Source organism: Delphinus delphis, chromosome 3 (assembly GCF_949987515.2).
Source record: "Delphinus delphis chromosome 3, mDelDel1.2, whole genome shotgun sequence".
Taxonomy (NCBI): Eukaryota; Metazoa; Chordata; class Mammalia; order Artiodactyla; family Delphinidae; genus Delphinus; species Delphinus delphis.
The window spans coordinates 66,240,612-66,261,100 of NC_082685.1; the positions used below are offsets into that span (position 1 = coordinate 66,240,612).

General features: G+C 36.0%; 1 protein-coding gene across 1 annotated transcript in view; it reads right to left on the reverse strand.

Moving 5' to 3' along the window:
• Nucleotides 1-20,489, reverse strand: part of ADAMTS19 (ADAM metallopeptidase with thrombospondin type 1 motif 19) — a 285,910-nt gene that overhangs the window by 199,173 nt on the left and 66,248 nt on the right. Inside the window, exons 5-6 of the mRNA XM_060008921.1 lie at nt 19,022-19,105; nt 18,192-18,349 (exon numbers count right to left, since the gene is read on the reverse strand). Of these exons, the coding sequence (XP_059864904.1) occupies nt 18,192-18,349; nt 19,022-19,105 (242 nt within the window). The remainder of the gene's footprint in view (nt 1-18,191; nt 18,350-19,021; nt 19,106-20,489) is intronic.

Consider the following 20,489-nt stretch of genomic DNA (forward strand, 5'->3'; position numbering starts at 1 on the left):
TACACTAAGAAATCATGGAATTGACTGTTGGGATAACGTGTTTTGTGTTTTTGTTACTATTAGCCCACAGCACTAGGTCAGCTTTAAACTATTTACTTCATTGCATCACACAGAACAATTTAACAAATATATTACTGCAGATAGGTTTGGATTTATACGAACATTATTCATGTTAGTTGAAATCAAAATTAATAGCTGAGCGAAAATCTTTTCCTACTGATGTGCTCACGTAACATACAACATTTAATAAGGACCTAAGATGAGCACTCACTAGAAACTAGGCTGTTTATGAGTTCAGTTTGTCAAATATGGATAAGACCATGGAATCCATGGAGATTAAAATTTTTATCTTATTTTTGAGAACTTTCTTGCAAAGCTAAAGATCTGATAATCTATGACTACACTAACTAAAAGGAATTTTTCCTCAACTACTCAAACCGTTCATTTAGACTTTCCTGATCAATGGTGGTAGGTCACTTAGAGATAAAACATTCCCTTTTTTGGGCTAATTTTCACTATTAGAGCACTGGAAGCAGTGATATGGAGAAAAGTGATCCTACACATAAACAGCCCCACAGGTGAGTAAAGATAGGTTTATGTCAGTATTTATCAATATGTTATATATGTGTAACTCCTTTGACAGGTTGGTTTTTTTTTTTGTCTATTTTCAACCACAGATTTTATTCCTACTGCTTTCCAAAAAACAAAAAACAAAAACGAGAAGCAAGCTATTAAGCCCTATTTTAAGTCCTATTTATCAGGGGGCAAAAAACTGAAGTTAACATTTGTGCTAAAGGGTTTAGGAAGTGTACAAAAATCTTTTTTTCCATGAAACATGAAGTGGCTTAGCAAAACTATAGCAAATTTTGCCTCCCAAAAGGTTTTTTCATTAGGTTTTGAGCAGAAATCCTTTCTAGACAGTGAAGCTTTAGTTTTCTATCCATAAATAAGTGATACATTAGAAATAACAATGCTTTAATTTGTCTTATCTTTGAAAATCATACAGAGTACATATTTACGCATACAAAGGACATATTTAGTCCTTCTGTAGTAGTTCAAGTTTTGAAAATCTGAGGATGAATAATTATTTTATAAACTGACTTGATCCAGCAAACAGAAATTACAAGACACAGGTTATTATGTGTTTTGCTGGAGAATATTATCTAGAATATTCTCACAAATCCTAGGTATGACTACCTTCAGTTCATTCTTTTAATATGCTACCCTACTCCATGGGCAAACATGCAGTTCAACTGCATTTTATGAGCATTGACAATAATGAAGAAGATTATCTTTCTAAACACAAGATCAAGTACCCTGTAATTATCCTAAATAAATACTAGTACCTGTTTAGAACCATATACAGATAAAGATGTTTATACATTTTTCTCTAAACGTGAAAATTCAGAAACTTACATAAATACACAGTAGTCTCATAAATTAGGATACTTCTATGCAGTAAAACAGTATGTCTGTTCCTCCCTCCAAATGATATAGACCAAATATGAGTTTGTTGGCTTTCTATTGCTGCTGTCACAAATTACGTCAAATTTAGTGGCTTAAAACAACAGACATGGGCTTCCCTGGTGGCACAGTGGTTGAGAGTCCACCTGCCGATGCAGGGACACGGGTTTGTGCCCCGGTCCAGGAGGATCCCACATGCCGCAGAGCGGCTGGGCCCGTGGGCCATGGCCGCTGAGCCTGCGCGTCCTGAGCCTGTGCTCCGCAGCGGGAGAGGCCACAGCAGTAAGAGACCCACATGCCGCAAAAACAAAAAATAAAAAACAAAAAACAACAGACATGTATTATCTTATAGTTCTAGAGGTCTGAAGCCACATATAGGTCTTACTGGGCTAAAATCAATGTGTCATCAAGGCTGCATTCCTTCTAGAGGCTCTAAGGTAAAATCTGTTTGCTTGCATTTTCTTGTGATTGCATGGGCCCATGTAGATGATTCAGGATACTCTTATCTCAACATCCTTTTATCACATCTGCAAAGCCCCTTTTACCATGTAAGAGAACATACTCACAGGTTCTGGGCATTAAGAGAGGACCTCTTTGGGGTATATTAGTCTCCCTTCCACAACAAATGACATGAAGATTTGCAAGACATAATGTAAAGTTAAAGAAAACAAACAAACAGCCAAACAGAGAAAACTGGGACTTCCCTGGTGGCGCAGTGGTTAAGAATCTGCCTGACAATGCAGGGGACAAGGGTTCGAGCCCTGGTCCAGGAAGATCCCACAAGCCACGGAGGAACTAAGCCCATGCACCACAACTACTGAGCTCACGTGCCACAACTACTGAAGCCCGCGTGCCTAGAGCCCGTGCTCTGCAACAAGAGAAGCCACAGCAATGAGAAGCCCGCACACCAAAACAAAGAGTAGCCACCACTCACTGCAACCAGGGAAAGTGCATGTGCAGCAACAAAGACCCAACGCAGCCAAAAATAAATAATTAATTTTAAAAATATAGAGAAAACTGTGTATAGCATGAAACAAAGTTCATGCTATACACACACCAACTAAACATTGGTTACCTTTAGACAATTTCTACCACAGATATTCATGCATTATTTTGGTGGTGGGGGAGAGAATTATCCTACAATATTTCCTAAAGAAGTACTTAAGGACAAGGGAATGTTTGGAATAGAATTTTAAGGGAAAATATGTATTATAAAATAGTATATAAAATGAGGACTTCAACTCCATGTTAGTGTTCTGCTCTGTACATGGATGGGTGAACATGCAGGTGTTAATTGTATTATCATTATTTTTTAATATATGAAATACATCATACAACGTTGTTTTAAAAAGAAAATACTTGTGTTACACTGCTAGGGCAGGCTAGCAACAAGGAAGGTAATGATGAAGAGGAGTTAGGCTTTTAAAGCTTTGAAACATAAAAAAAATATATAATGGATGCAGGGGATTCTTTATTTTCAGAGTTCTGAAGAGAAAAAATGGCATTGGAAGTAAGGAATGAAATTAATATCATGGTATTGGTAGGGCGAGACAAAACTTGCATGTAGAATATGCTCCAAATATTACAAATATATGTTTTTGGCTAAAGAAATATGGAGAAATAAAACTGGAGAAATATACTTAAACGTGTTAGCTATAATTATTCCTATGTAGTGGGATTATAGGCTCATGTTTTATCTTTATTCTTGGACTTCTAAAATTTCTATAATGTGTTGCATTTTTAATAAGAAGAGAAAAATATGAATCAGTAATCAAATTATGATTATCATCCACTTTGGTCTCATAAGCAGTATTTCTAAAACCAACTACTGTGAGGATAAGGAAGGAAGATTTTATCAGCTGAGAAATATATAAAAACCCTTTGTGGTTAATGCATTCTGAGAATCTAACTTCTCTATATTGGAGTGGTGGGCAATACAAGTTAGAAGTTTGAAATAAGCCTATACAATAGCTTATGTGATCACAAATAATACTAGAGATTGTATACAGCACTAAAAATTCTTTTTTCAGAAATATTTAGTACTATAATAAAATAAAGTATATTTAAGAAGACTGTCATATAAAATTATTATAAAATATGACATGACATTCAGGTTAAAAATTAAAAATGAGGTCTACATGTTCACTGAAAATCCTAATCACTCATTAACAGCATTATTTGCTGCTCTATTATTTTTTCAAAAGCAATTCATAAAAATTTTTTTGGTAGAGTTAAGTAAACTTTAATATTTGTTAAACTTATTCAAATAAAACACACTTAAAGCCATAAACAAGATAAAATTTAGTATAAGCTGATTTCTTAGAGGACCCCTCCTCAATAAAATGATTTTAAATAGTCTCTTTCCAAAGCTACCCTGTCATTCTGAAATGCCATTAAGAGAAACTCTACCATAAAAAAGATGCATGTTTTTAAAATATATTGTAACAATTTTAACAATATAATTTAGCAGAGAGCTGAAAAAATATGCACTAAAAGGATTAAATTTTAATTATTTGTTAAATAACTTTAAATAGATTTAGACCTGTATTTTGCTTATAATTCTTTAGAAAAGACTAACATCTTTATATATATTTAAGTGCTATTAATTTGTTTTTTCCTTCTAAAATTATTTAGTCAAGGATTATCTTATACATAATTAGACATGAAAATGATGGTGCCAGATTTTTGTCAGTCTAAACTTAGGTATAGTTTAAGTCATTGAACAACTTTTAGTGTTCTGTACATAAAGAAAGCTCAAAAATTCACAGGAAGAAAGACAGTTATGCAGTACAGAAAATGTGCTGAAAGCTATACAGGAGCAAATGCCACTCTTATTCTTTATACTTAAAGTTATTTCCTGTGGCTCTTTTCTCTTCTCATAAACATACTATATATAAACTCTCTGTAGAGAAACTGATAATATGGAGGATTCCTCCAACTAATCAAAGTATCAGATCATTACATTCTTAAAAAAATTCTTGGGGGTCACCATTCACTGGGATTGGCTGTGAACACCAATAGTGAGTCCAATAATTTCTCAATGTTGTTCTTTAGTCCATAAATGGGCATAAGACTAAAAGAAATTACTTGCAGAAATACAAGCTAGAGTCAGAAAGTCTTCATGTGTAGTTCAGAAGAACAAAAACATATTTGCTTATGCCTCCTTCCTTTGTACATCCCATTCCCTATTCTTTAATATTAGAATCAAAAGTGGCAAAATAGTAACTACTTTAATTGAGTATTTACTATGGGTCAGGCATTGTATTAGGTTATTTAGGTATATCATCTCTATTGAATCAGATATCCTGTGAAATGGTATCATCATACCCATTTTACAGATGAAAAATTAATGATCAATGAAGCTAAACAATTTGCTAAGTCACACAGTTCATAACTAGGCTAGCTGGGATTAAATGTATGTTTGTCCCCATTGTCCAACATACTTTTTATTATATCAGAATGTTTGATCCTTACATACTTGGCTAATTTCCATTCATGCTTCAAACTTCCTTTTTATTTGAAATACTTTATAACAGTTTTCTGCATTTAATTTTGCTGTTCCTTTTTCTAGGTCTTAATAGCTATTATATTATAATAAGTTATATTATAACTTAATAACTATGACCCACTTAATTTTCTCACCATTTTTCTACCCATCAACCTGCTTAACATCAACATTTCTGAGGAAATGAAATGAAATGATATCTATATTAACCTGAAATAAAAGGTAATTATCTTCTGGCTTATATTTCTTTTTTAAACATTCATATATTTGACCATTTGAAAAAGTTAAATACCATTCCACTTTCATTATGTAACAAATATCAGACCTTATACAATAACAGAGTTTGGGATGCAAGTTAGTCCAATATAAGTTATTTAGAGACCCCAAAAGGCCTGGTTCAGGTTGTTCTCCAGGGCCACCATGACTTCCACAGCATCCAGAGCTTTACCCCACTCATCATGGGGTATGTCCCAGTGGAGGGAACAGCCTCCACACTGGTTTTGCATCTTCAGGAGATGCCAGGCAGCCTCAAGTTTCTCTTTGGCTAACTTTCAGAAGAGGTGACCAAAGCCCTCTGGAGTCCCACTGTCATGTTGAAATAGAAGCCCAGAAAGAGCTTCTATTGACGAGGAGTGGGCTCCGAAGCTGAATGCTAGTGGCCTGACAACAAATGCAAAGTGTTTTGAGTGGGGTTAGAGATAAGATGGTGGAGGAGAAGGCCTTGAACTCACCTCCTCTCACGAAAAAACCAAAATCACAACTAACTGCTAAACAACCATCGACAAAAGGACTGGAACCTAGCAAAAGAGATATTCTACACCCAAAGACAAAGAAGAAGCCACAACAAGATGGTAGGAAGGGTGCTTTCATGATACAATCAATTCCCATACCCTGCAGGTGGGTGACCCACAAAGTGGAAAATAGTTATACAGCAGAGGTTGTCCCACACAAATGAGAGTTCCTAGCCCCACATCCAGCTCCCCAGTCTGGGGGTTTGGCATTGGGAGGAGCCCCCAGAGCATTTGGCTTCGAAGGCTAGCTGGGCTTGAACACAGGAACTCCACAGGACTGGGAAAAACAGAAACACCATTTTGGAGGGCATACACAAGGTCTTGTGTACACTGGGACTCAGGGGAAAAAGCAGAGACTTCACAGAAGCCTGGGTCAGACCTACCTGCTGGTCTTGGAGGGTCTCCTGGGGAAACAGAGAGTTCTGTGGCTCACTGTGGGGACACAGACACTGGCGGCGGAGGTACCAGGGAGTACTTATTAGCATGAGGTCTCCTGGAAGCTGTCATTTTGCCACGAAGACGTGGCTCTCCACACAACAACCTGTAGGCTCCAATGCTGAGACACCTCAGGCCAAACAACCAACAGGGTGGAAACACAGCTCCACTCTCAGTAGATAAGCTGTTTAAGTCTTCCTGAGCCCACACTGCCACTAAACACATCCCTTAACATGGCCCTACCCACCAGAGGGACAAAACCCAGCTCCACCCACCAGTGCAAAGGCACCAGTCACTCCCACCAGGAAGCCTGCACAAGCCTCTCAGACCAGCCTCACCCACCAGGGGGCAGACACCAAAAGCAAGAGGAACTACAATTATGAAGCCTGCAGAATGGAAATTGCAAACACAGAAAGTTAGACAAAATGAGATGGCTGAGGAATATGTTCCACATGAAGGAGCAAGATAAAACCCCAGAAGAACAACTAAGTTAAGTGAAGATAGGCAATCTAACCAAAAAAGAATTCAGAGTAATGATAGTAAAGGTGACCCAAGATCTCGGGAAAAGAATGGAGACACAGACTGAGAAGATACGAGAAATGTGTAATGAAGAGCTAGAGATATCAAGAACATACAATAACAGAAAGTGCTGGAAAGGTAAAACCTACAACCACAGATACTCTACCCAGCAAAGCTCTTCCTCATATTCAACAGAGAAATCAAAAGCTTTACAGAGAAGCAAAAGCTAAGAGAATTCAGCACCACCAAACCAGCTTTCAAACAAAAGCTAAAAGAACTTCTCTAGGCAGAGAACAAGAGGCCACAACTAGAACAAGAAAATTATGAATGGGAAAGCTGACCAGTAAAGGTAAACATACAGTAAAGGTAGGAAACCATCTGCACACAAATATGATATCAAAACCAGCAATAGTGAGGAGAGTATAAATGCAGAATATTGGAAATGCATTGGAAATTAAGAGATGAGCAACATAAAACAATCTTGTACATATATAGACTGCTATATCAAAAGCTCATGGTAACCACAAACCAAAACTCTACAATAGATATACACACAAAAAAAGAAAAAGGAATCCAAACACAACACTAAAGATAGTCATCAAATCACAAGAGACGAGAACTAAAGAGGAAGGGAAGAAAAAAGACCTACAAAAATCCAAAACAATTAAACAAAACGGCAATAAGAACATAAACATCGGTAATTACATTAAATGTAAATAGATTAAGTGCTCCAACCAAAAGACATAGACTGGCTGAATGGATACAAAAATAAGACCCATATTCATGCTGTCTACAAGAAACCCACTACAAATATAGCAACAAAAACACACTGAAAGTGAGGAGATGGAAAAAGGTATTCCACGCAAATGGAAATCAAAGCTGGAGTAGCAATACTCATGTCAGACATAAGGGACATTAAAATAAAGACTATTACAAGAGACAAAGAAGGACACTACATAATAATCAAGAGATCAATCCAAGAAGATATAACAATTGTAAATATATATGCACCCAACATAGGAGCACCTCAATATATAAGGCAAATGCTAACAGCCATAAAAGGAGAAATCAATAGTAACACAATAATAGTGGGGGACTTTTAATACCCCACTTTCATCAATGGGCAGATCATCCAGACAGAAAATCAACAAGGAAACACAAGCCTTTAATGACACATTAGACCAGATGGACTAGATTGATATTGATAGAGCATTCTATCTGAAAGTAGCAGAACACACAATCTTTTCAAGTGCACATGGAACATTCTCCAGGATAGATCACACTCTGGGCCATAAAGCAAGCTTGATAAATTTAAGAAAATTAAAATCACATCAAGCATCTTTTCCAACCACAATGCTATGAGATTGGAAATCAACTACAAGAAAAAAAAAACTGTAAAAAACACAAACACATGGAGGCTAAACAATATGTTACTAAACAACCAATGGCTCACTGAGGAAATCAAAAAATACCTAGAGACAAATGAAAAAGAAAACACAATGAAACAAAACCTATGGGATGCAGCAAAAGCAGTTCTAAGAGGGAAGTTTATAGTGATACAAGCTTACCTCAGGACACAAGAAAAATCTCAAACAGCCTAAACTTACAGATAAAGCAACTAGAGCAAGAAGAACAAATAAACCCAAAGTTAGTAGAAGGAAAGAAATCATAAAGATCAGAACAGAAACAAATGAAATAGAGATGAACAAAACAATAGACAAGATCAATGAAACTAAAAGCTGGCTCATTGAAAAGATAAAATTGATAAACTTTCAGTCAGACTCATCAAATAAAAAGGAAAAGGGTTCAAATCAATAAAATTAGAAATGAAAAAGGAGAAGTTACAATGGACACCACAGAAATACAAAGGATCATAAGAAACTACTACAAGAAACTATATGCCAATAAACTGGACAACCTAGAAAAAAAGGACAAATTCTTAGAAATGTACAATCTCCCAAGACTGAACCAGGAAGAAACAGAAAATATGAACATACCAACCACAAGTAATGAAATTGAAACTGTGATGAAAAACTCACAACAAACAAAAGTCCAGGACTTTTGCTGGCTTCACATGTGAATTCTGTCAGACATTTAGAGAAGAGTTAACACCTATCCTTCTGAGACTATTCCAAACTATTGTAGAGGAAAACACTCCCAAACTCATTCTATGAGGTCACCACCACCCTGATAACAAAACCAGACAAAGATACCACAAAAAAAGAAAATTACAGACCAATACCACTGATGAACACAGATGCAAAAATCCTCAAGAAAATACTAGCAAACCAAATCCAACAATACATAAAAAGGATCATACACCAAGATCAAATGGGATTTACCCTAGGGATGCAAGGATTTTTCAATCTCTGCAAATCAGCCAGTATGATACACCACATTAACAAACTGAAGAATAAAAACCATATGATCATCTCTATAGATGCAGAAAAAGCTTCTGACAAAAATCAACACCCATTTATGGTAAAAACTCTCCAGAAAGTGGGCATAGAAGGAACCCACCTCAACATAATAAAGCCCATCTATGATAAACCCACAGCTAACATCATACTCAATGGTGAAAAGCTGAAAGCATTTCCTCTAAGATCAGGAACAAGACAAAGATGTCCAGTCTTGTCACTTTTATTTAACATAGTTTTGGAAGTCCTAGCCACAGCAATCAGAGAAGAAAAAGAAATAAAAGGAATACAAATTGGAAACGAAGAAGTAAAACTGTCACTGTTTGTAGATGACATGATATTATACATGGAAAGTCCTAAAGCTGCTACCAGAAAACTAGCAGAGTTCATCAATGAATTTGGTAAAGTTGCAGGATACAAAATTAATACACAGAAATCTGTTGCATTTCTTTACACTAACAACAAAATATCAGAAAGAGAATTTTTTTTAAATCCCATTTACCATTACATCAAAAAGAATAAAATACCTAGGAATAAACCTACCCAAGGAGACAAAAGGCCTGTACTCCGAAAACTATATGACACTGATGAAAGAAATCGAACATGACACAAACAGAATGAAAGATATACCATGTTCTTGGATTGGAAGAATCAATATTGTCAAAATGACTATACCACCCAAGGCAATCTACAGATTCAATGCAACCCTTATCAAATAACCAATGGTATTTTTTGCAGATCTAGAACAAAAAATCTTAAAATTTCTATGAAAACACAGAAGACCCCAAATAGCTAAAGCAATCTTGAGGAAAAAAAACTACCAGAGCTGGAGGAATCAGGCTCCCTGACTTCAGGCTATACTGCAAAGCTAGAGTCATCAAAACAGTATGGTACTGGCACAAAGACAGACTTATAGATCAGTGGAAAAGGATAGAAAGTCCAGAAATTATCTCATGCACCTATGTTCAATTAATCTATGACAAAGGAGGGAAGAATATATTGATACAATGGAGAAAAGACAGTCTCTTCAATAAGCGGTGCTGGGAAAACTGGAGAGCTACATGTAAAAGAATGAAATTAGAACACTCTCTAATGCTACATACAAAAATAAACTCAAAATGGATGAAAGTCCTAAATGTAAGACTGGATATTATAAAAGTCGTAGGAAAAAACATAGGCAGAACACTCTGACACAAATCGCAGCAATATCTTTTTGGATCTGCCTACTAGAGTAATGAAAAAAATAAACAAATGGGACCTCATTAAACTTAAAAGCTTTTGCACAGCAAAGGAAATCATCAACAAAATGAAAAGAAAACCCACAGAATGGGAGAAAGTATTGAAAATATTTGCAAACGATGGGCCAACAAGGGATTAATCTCCAAAATATACAAACAGCTTATGCAGCTCAATAGGAAAAAAAAAATAAAAACCCAGTCAATAAATGGGCAGAAGACCTAAATAGCCATTTCTCAAAAGAAGATATACAGATGGCCAAAAGGCACATGAAAAGATGCTCAACATCACTAATTATTAGAGAAATACAAATCAAAACTACAATGAGATATCACCTCACAGTGGTCGGAACGGCCAGCATCAAAAAGTTTACAAACAGGGGCTTCCCTGGTGGCGCAGTGGTTGGGAGTCCCCCTGCCGATGCAGGGGACATGGGTTCATGCCCCGGTCTGGGAAGATCCCACATGCCACGGAGCGGCTAGGCCCGTGAGCCATGGCCACTGAGCCTGCACGTCCGGAGCCTGTGCTCCGCAACGGGAGAGGCCACGACAGTGAGAGGCCCGTGTACCGCAAAAAAAAAAAAAAAAAAAAAAAAAAAGTCTACAAACAATAAATGCTGAAGAGGGTGTGGAGAAAAGGGAATCCTCCTGTGCTGTTAGTGGAAATGTAAATTGGTATAGTCACTATGGAAAACAGTATGGAGGTTGCTTAAAACAACAAAAATAGAGCTACCATATGATCCAGCAATCCCACTCCTGGGCATATATCTGGAGAAAACAGTAACTCGAAAAGATACATGCACCCCATTGTTCACAGCAGCACTATTTACAATAACCAAGACATGGAAGCAACCTAAATATCCATTGACAGAGGAATTGATAAAGAAGAAGTGGTGCATATATACAATGGAATATTACTCAGCCATAAAAGGAATGAAATAATGTCATTTGTAGCAACATGGATGGACCTAGAGATTATCATAATACTAAGTGAAGTAAGTTAGACAGAGAAAGACAAATACCATATGATATCACTTATATGTGGAATCTAAAAAAATGATACAAATGAACTTATTTACAAAACAGAAACAGACTCACAGACTTAGAAAACAAACTTATGGTTACCAAAGAGGAAATGTGGGGTGGGGGTAAATTAGGAGGTTGGGATTAACATATATACACTACTATATATAAAACTGATAATCAACAAGGACCTACTGTATAGCACAGGGAACTCTACTCAGTAATAACCTATATGGGAAAAGAATCTGAAAAAGAATAGATATATGTCTATGTATAACTGAATCATTTTGCTGTACACCTGAAACTAACACAACATTGTAAATCAACTATACTCCAATATAAAATAAAAATTAAATTTAAAATAAATAATTTAGTAAAAATCCAATAGTGTTGGTATACAAGGTAGACTTACATTCTTTCAAATATATAAAACATTGAAAGTGTCAGTATTTTATTGAACTCTTCAGTGAACTTACAGTAAAAATCTCAAGGCAAGGCAGGCTCATTCTACAGAAATGGAAAGTGTAACTTATAAAATAAATTTTCACTGAATATAAAGAGCTAAAAGAAGAAAAAGTAATTCATACTTGTTTCACAATTCCTAGATGTCAGGAATTTTATATATTATTTTCTCACTTAAATTTAAACCTTAATTTGTTCATAAAACTAATACTAGTAATATTTAATATATTAAACTAACCCCATCAAATGTTCTCAATCACTAGAGAATACTTTCAGCCACAGCAGATGATTCTTAACTGTGTCTAAGATAATATGGAATGCAATAATAACCATGGGCTGAACAACTAACAACTAAAAACATTTATTACATAATAATATAACAAAAGATATTTTTGATAGTATGTTGTCCACATTAATAAAAGCTTGAACAGTATCTTATACAATTATTTATGTTTGGAAAAAATTATTGAATGTTCAGTATATGTTAGATGTTATACAAGTTCTTATATTCTTCACTCTGTACTAGTATCCTCGTAATAATGTGACTCATAGAGGTCAAACAGTCAACTCAAGATTACCAGCTACTGTTTGGATAAAAACGGGTCATATATAGTTGATCACCCTTCTTATTGAGTTTTAAAGTTTTAAATATTCATCTATTATATATATATATGTAAATAAGCATATACATACAAATTCTTCAATAGATATATGTATTGCATCTATTTTTTCCAATTCTGGAGCTTGTCTTTTCATTTACATAACAATGTTTTTGGACATCATGTGGTTTTAATTTTCAAGAAGCCCAAACGATTATTTTTAATAATTTTTGTTTAATGATTTTTTGTATGCAATCTAAAAAATCACTGCCCTTCCCACAGTCATGAAGATTTCGTTTTTAATAAAAGTTTTATAGTTGTAGCGTTCTATGATCCATTATGAATTAACATCACTCAAGCAGGGCTGGGTGTTTTTTTTGTTTGTTTGTTTTTTGCCACAACCCTTGGCTTGTGGGATCTTAGTTCCTTGAACAGGGATGGCAGTGAAAGTGCAGTCGTAACCACTGGACTGCCAGGGAATTCCCCAAGATTCATTGTTTTCAAATGGTTATCCAGATGTTCTAGAATTATTTGATGAATAGACTATCTTTTCATCTTGAATTATGCTGGTGGTATTACTGAAAGTCAACTGACCATATATATGTGAGTATATTTACAGAGTCTATTCTGTTTTACTGATTTCTATAGCTAACTTTCTGTCAAAGCCATCATGTTTTGATTACCAAATCTTTATAGTAAGTTTTGAAATCAGATAGTGTAAGTCCACCCAATTTGTTCTTCTTTTACAAAATTGTTTTGACTCTTCTAGGTCCTTTCCTGTCCCAAATAAATACTGGAATCAGACTGTAATTTCTATACACACACACACACAAAAAGCCTGCAGAGATTTTCATTGGGATTATAGTGACTCTATAAGTCAATTTGGGGAAAATGGACATCTTGACAACACAATAAGTCCCCTACATACAAACCTTCTAATTGAGAACTTTCAAAGATGTGAACCTGTGTTCGCATGTCCAATCACATAAGTTACTTCACGTCTGGCATATGCTGTCATGTGCGTGCATCCTCTACAACTGGCTGTGCTTTTGTATACTTTACTCTACAGTACTGTACAGAGTACAGTAGTACAGTATCTTTATTTCAAGCCCACGATGTCCAGAAGCAAGCATAAAAGCAGCGGTGATGTAGCTGGTACTACTAAGAAGCACCAAGTGATACCGATAGAAATAAAAGTGAAAGTAATTGAGAGAGTGGAGCAAAGCAAAAAGATGGTAGACTTCACTCACTCTTATCACAGGAATCGTTCAACCACTGGCACAATTCTAAAGAACAAGGACAAGATCATGGAACATGTGAAGTCTGCTGTGCCGATGATGTCAACAATAATATCGAAGAAGTGTGGAAAAGTGATGGAGGAGATGGAGAAACTTCTCAGTGTGTGGAGGCTGGACCAGCATCAGCATGGAGTCCCGTTCAGCTTAATGCTGATTCAAGAGAAAGCTAAAAGCCTTTATGAAGACTTGAAGAAGAAACATGGTGAAGAATCAGAGGGCGCATCTTTTAATGCCAGCCACAGCTGGTTTTCATTGGTTCAAGGCTAGAGCCAACCTTCACAACGTAAAAGTAAGTGGTGAGGCAGCAAGTGCAGATACTCAGGAATTTCCTGAAATGCTTTGAGAAATTATTGATGAAGACACATATTTAATTGAGCAGGTTTTTAATGTGGGTGAGACAGGACTGTACTGGAAAAGGATGCCAGACCAAAGTTACATCAGTAAGGAGGAAAAGTTGATGCCAGGCTATAAAGCAGCAAAGGATAGGCTAACTGTTGTTTGGTGGCAATGCTTCTGGCTATATGAAGTTGAAGCCTCTCTTAGTTTATCATTCAGAGAACCCAAGAGCCCTTAAAAACATTACCAAGTGCTCTCTTCCTGTTGTGTGGAAGAGTAACTCCAAAGCTGGGTTACACAGGCCATTTTCCAGGACTGGTTTTTCCACCACTTTATTCCGGAGGTAGAGAAATACTGCTTGGAGAAGGACGACCCGTTCAACATTCTCTTGCTGCTCAACAATGCTCCAGGCCACCACCCGTTCGTGGATAACTTTTATCCCAACGTCAAAGTAGTGCATCTGCCACTGAATACTATGTCGCTTATCCAACCTATGGACCAGGGAGTTATAGCAACTTTCAAGAAATATTATTTATGTCACACTTTTCATCAGGCAGTAAAGGCGACTGACGAATCAGGAACAACCTTGCGACAATTTTGGAAGGACTACTGCATAACATCTACAAGGCCATAAAAAACATTGACTTTGCTTGGTGTGAGGTTACAGCCATCACCATGAATGGGGTTTGGAAAAACCTTTGCCTGAAGTTTGTTCATGATTTTCGTGGATTTGAGAAGGTGGATGAGGAGTCCAAAGAGGTCTTCAGCAACTTAGCGACCCTCAGGGAGAAGATGGAGCTAGACCTGCAAGAGGACAACATCATTGAACTCCCTGCTGTGCAACAAGAGGAGCTTACTAAAGAAGACCTGGTGGAATTGGAGGCCCAGAGAAAGGATAAAGAGAGACAAGAGGAAGAAGAAGTAACTAAAGAACCAAAGAGATTCACGATGCAGGAAATGGCAAGGGGATTTTCTTTATTTGAGGAGGCACTCTTAGTTTTTGAGGCACAGGACCTGAACGTAGAACAGTGCGCGAAGGTTGCAGCAGCCGTTCAGAATGCAATCCAGTGCTACCGTATCATCTATGATGAGAAAAAAAAGAGCTACTACCCAGACATCAGTGGATTGGTTTTTCTAGAGGGTAGATAGAATTGAATCCAGCGAGGAACCAGAACCTTTGCCATCAGTGTCAGGCGTGAATGAAATTACAGCTTGCCCTCCGTCTCCTATTGCTGACGATCCTTCAGCTCTACCATCTCCCACCTCCTCTCCCTCCTCCAGTCAGTAACTCTTCTTGCCTGTTCACTCGATGTCAGCCCCTGTATGCCAGCTGTTGTACTGTACCACTGTATTTTTCAAGGTACTACACTGCAAGATTAAAAATGTTTTCTTTTTTTGTGTGTTTGTTTTTTAAGTATTATTTATGTGAAAAGTAAAATAAACCTATTACAGTACAGTTCTATATGGCCGATTGTGTTAGTTGGGTACCTAGGCTAACTCTGTAAGACTCAACGAACAAATTGAACTTACAAATGCACTCCTGGAACGGAACTTGTTCGTATCTAGGGGATTTACTATATTTAGTCTTCCATTGAATAAACCTTTATTTAGATCGTTAATTTCTCTAAGTATAGCTGTGTAGATATTTTATTTTGTTAAATTATTAATATTTCATGGTTTTGGAAGTTACTGTAAAATTTTCCCAAGTGTTTATTTCTACCATATATAAATACAATTTTTCTTCTAAATTGACTTTATATTCTGTGGCCTTGTAAAATTCAGTTATAAATTCTAGCATTTTTTTCTCCTAGATTGCTTTAAATTTTCTTTGTACCAAGTCATGCCATCTGTGAAGAGACACTTTTAATTTTTTCTTCCCAGTATTTATACCCCCCCATGCCAGCTTAATATACTGATTATGGTTATGATTGTCAGCACAATACTGAACAGAAGTGGTAAATGTGGACATCCTTGCCTTGCTCCCAGTCTTAAAAAATTTTGATTTTCACCATTAATTGTAATGTTAGCTATAGACTTTTTGTGTATGTAGATGCACTTTCATACATTAAGAAAATACCCTTAAGAATTCATTAAGAATTTTTGTTGATAGGGTTTTTCCCCCCAGTACATTAGAGATATCACTTTACTGTCTTCTGGGCTTTTTTTTCTGACAGGAAGTCAGTTATCCATCTTAAGATTGTTTTCTCTGTAACGTATCCCTTCACTCTAGCCAATTCACTTTTTTTTCTATATCTTTGGTTTTGACCAATTTTTCTATGATATGCCTAGGTTTCTAAGTTGTTGTTTTTCATGAAATTTGTGAAAAATTTTTGCCATTACATCTTCAAATACTTTTCTTACCCATTCTCACTCTCTTTTGAGATTCCAATGATAGAGGTCCAGTATTTACATTACTTGGTAAATCCAACTTCTAAGCTACCTTGGGGTCAGTTTCTACTGACTACTTTTCTTTGACCATGGGTCACATTTTCATGTTTTTTTGCTTGGCTAATTTTCATTATGTTCCAGACATTGTATATGATATAGAGATTCAAGATTCTCTTATCTTCCTCTGAAGAGTGCTATCTCTTGTTTTACTTATTCCTCACTCTGAATGTAGGTAGGTTTGAGTTTATTCCTTGGTAGGGAGGATCTACCGAAAGCTCAAGATGATTCCCAAACTTTTGTAAACTGGTGGGACTCAACCTCCAAACTCCATCTCCTCTGAATACCTTACTGGGACTTGGTTTTAGGCTTTGTTAGGACAGTTCAAGAGAGGGCATTTCTCTGGATCATGGTGCCTACTGTGTAGGCATAGCATTTCTGTTTTCTCAGATAAATGCCAGGAGTGATGACAAGGTATTAACAAGGCTGCTCCACTCTTGTGGTCCAAATCTGCTCAATTTCTAGTACCTTTTTAACATCCAAACTCCATAGCACCCTGATAAATTTTGGGTAGTTTCTATCTCTGTGTATTTAGACCAGTCTTGCAAAGTCCTCATAGATGATCTGCACAAGGACTTCTTGGCACCTCTGCCCACAAAGGATCCTCTTCTCTGGTGCTTTCAGCAGGACCACTGTGCTCTACCTAGATTCCAGCTTGCTGTACCAGTCAAAAAATTGTCCCCAGGCAAAAAGTTGGCTTGGCTGTGGCGTTTACTTAGGAATTCCTTCTTTCAGAGATTGCACTGCTCATTCTCCAGTAACTGCCAGTAGTTGCTTCATAAATGTTTTCCAGTTTTATGGTTGTTTATTGCAGAGGTCCAGTATCAGGTACACCTACAAAGCTGGAAATGGAAGTCCAGTTGTGTTCTTGCATAGAGATAATTTCATCTTTATGAATTATTTATAAGTAGAATAGTTTTTATACAATTCAGAAACAAGAAGCTATCACAAATTCAATAGATTCATTACAGAAAATCATGTTTAAATGTCACTGTGGATTCTGAGATGTGAAATGTCAACATTATTGATACGAAAATTAAATTGCTAGTTAACAGTGAACTACCATTCATTTTTACTAGCTCTAAGCAAGACAAACTTGTAAATAATTACTCATACAGAGTGCTCATAGAGAGTTAATTGTTGCTCATCATTTCACCTTCTTATATTTACACTCAGTGCTGCAATACAAATGTTTGAGTAGTACGGACACTCACAATACAGCTCAAAACTAATTAGCTAGAGACTTAATTGAAACTTTTTTCTCAGATGGAACCAGAAAGTCTATCAATTGCTCAATTTAATATACGGGATACTTTATATGGTGATGACTGAAAAACATACCACGTAGGTTCATAAGTTCAAAGTTCCACCAAAATTCACCAGCGTTTTCACTTATCATCATCATTGGCTACATCTTCACATCAAAAATTGAGGTTAATTTTTTTTGAAATTAATTAACTAAATGTTTAGTCAATATACCATCCAATATGTGGCTGTTAAGAAATCAGTTATTATGAATTGAGGGAAATGACTAACAGCATTATGCCAAAAGTTTTCTGGAACAGAAAATCTGGAATAAAAGCATTCTATGAAGGGATTAATAGGATTAACAGCATGGCCATCAAATTAAGAATGTCATTTAATTGGCTTTGGAAAATTTACCTTGTTATAAGTATAGCTGCATCCACTGGAGTCATGTCCTCTCCCCAGCTTGTTGACATCTCTAAATGTATATCATTCTTTTTGCCAAATTCTTCATGTTGCCACTTACAAAAGCTCTCTAGCATTTTCTCTCCATGATGCCCAATATATAGATCTGCCTGCAAAAGAAGAGATTTCACTTCAAGGCAAATTATTCTCAGATATACAAAAAACTAAAAACTGAGGGGACTTCTTGAATTACTAAAGCAGATTGCTGACCATAACATTAATTAAAACCTGGAAGACATTCAGGATTAATTTTGCCTGAGCTAAAAATCTTAAAACTTTGTGAAGGTACAGTAATTACAAAATCTGTTTAATGTTATTCTGAAGAAGAAGAGAGGTGCAATGAAATATTAAGAATGTGGAACTTTTAGACTTAAATCACTCATTATTTTTACAATTTAAGAACAAAGGTTTTCCAAAGTACCAGATAAGCAGCATGCTAAAAAGATGCCACAGAATAGTCTGTTTAAATTGAATTACAGATAAAGCCCATGTTTAAATAAGAAAATAAAACTGTCATTAAAAATGATTTTTTAAAATTGCATTTTGCAAAGTTAAGGTTTGTTGTCAGGATCCTTGGAAACTAAGAACATTCCAATTTTGGAATATAACTGAGGTATTAACTAAGACTAACGGCCAGTTTTATGTATACTTTAAGTGACTCACTGGATATGTCTGCATTTCAAGTCAATAAAAAGTAAATCCCTAACATTCCCTTTACTTAAAAGTACCTGAACACAACTTCTCACCCACTTAATTGAACGAAAAACTCAAGACTTTCTTACTGGAGTTTCATGGAGCAGAATAAGCTTTATCACACGAAGATTGACCTGCACACCAAGACTCTTGTGTTGGAAAAGGTTAAAAACCTAAAAACAAATAAAAATAAAAATCCTAAAATAAAACTGAAAAACATCTTAATTTTTCTTAAAGCCCAGACATGGGAGAAATCTCAATTCAGTTGAGCAATTTTACATATTAAATTTTTTTTAATTATTTTAAAATTAGCTTAATAAGCAATAATTAATTCATTTTAGATACCAAGAAATTTAGACCTAGCATTCTGCTATACTCACTGCTGCCTTGATAATCTAGGCATTTCAATGGGGTGCAGAGGGAACGTTGGGCTTTTCACGATACTGAAGAGAAAAATTTTAGTAACTAAACCCTAGAAATTTTCTTAAGACCACAAAATGCCAGTGTCCTTTCTTCTGAGAAAATGTCCTGAAAATTCAGCCTGCTTTATGCCACCTCCCAATTTATTCCTTAGAGTTTTTTTCTCCCCAAGGCTAACTGCCAAATAGGAACAGAGTATTTTCAAAGCTCTTCCCTTCAAGGCTGTCCATGAAGACAAGGCCATCGTTGCTTAATGGTTTCAGGTCATCATTATAACTGATTTTCCCAAAACATGGTATATGTAACAATGCTGGAAAGGAAGGCAAATTTTTTATGTGGTACCTTGATTTTTTTTGGCAAAATTGAGTATTTAATTTATAATAGAAAATTAAAATTGGCACACCAAACCCACGCTTTCAGAGATAGTACTATTTAAAAGAGACTGAGGTTGGTAGGCTATGCCTGTCTGCTCTTTACAGAATGCTGGTTGAGTGGTCAGCAGTTAGCTGAACACAGACAGAAATGACTGAAGTGTGGGAAAATATGTTCACTGAAAAAAAAACATGCCAGACGACAGCAAAAAATAGTAAAAAATAGTAATTTTATATAACAAATTTATCCTTGAATTAGTGGTTCTCACCTTGCTTAATATGGCAACTGAAGTTATAAAGGGACATTTGCCTTTGGCTTTCATTTATGTTCATTCTCCCCTAAGAACCACTCTTCACGACAACCTTCTAATTCTGCCTTGAAGGAAGTTTATCCGACAGGGTATGCAATTAAGTCAAAGGATTCATGTGGTAGTAAGCATCCATAAGATCCTGGGTACAAGTTAGATTTCTACAGTCCAGAAGCTATCAACCAAAGTTAGCTACATGTGATTCAGCTAGTAACTATTAGCTATTAGGTCTTACTCATCAACTAGTTTTGTATCTGACATGCAATTTTACATACCTATATAAGCGCTCAGTGGATTACCAACCTCCATTTTTGTTCCACCTCATAATCTATAGTACTTTGGGTGGGGCCATGCATATAAACAAATATAACATTTCTGCTATTTCAACAAATGGCCTTTTATAAAAAAGAAAGAAGGGCACAAAAAGAGATAAAAGAATAATAGAAAAAAAGTTTTGC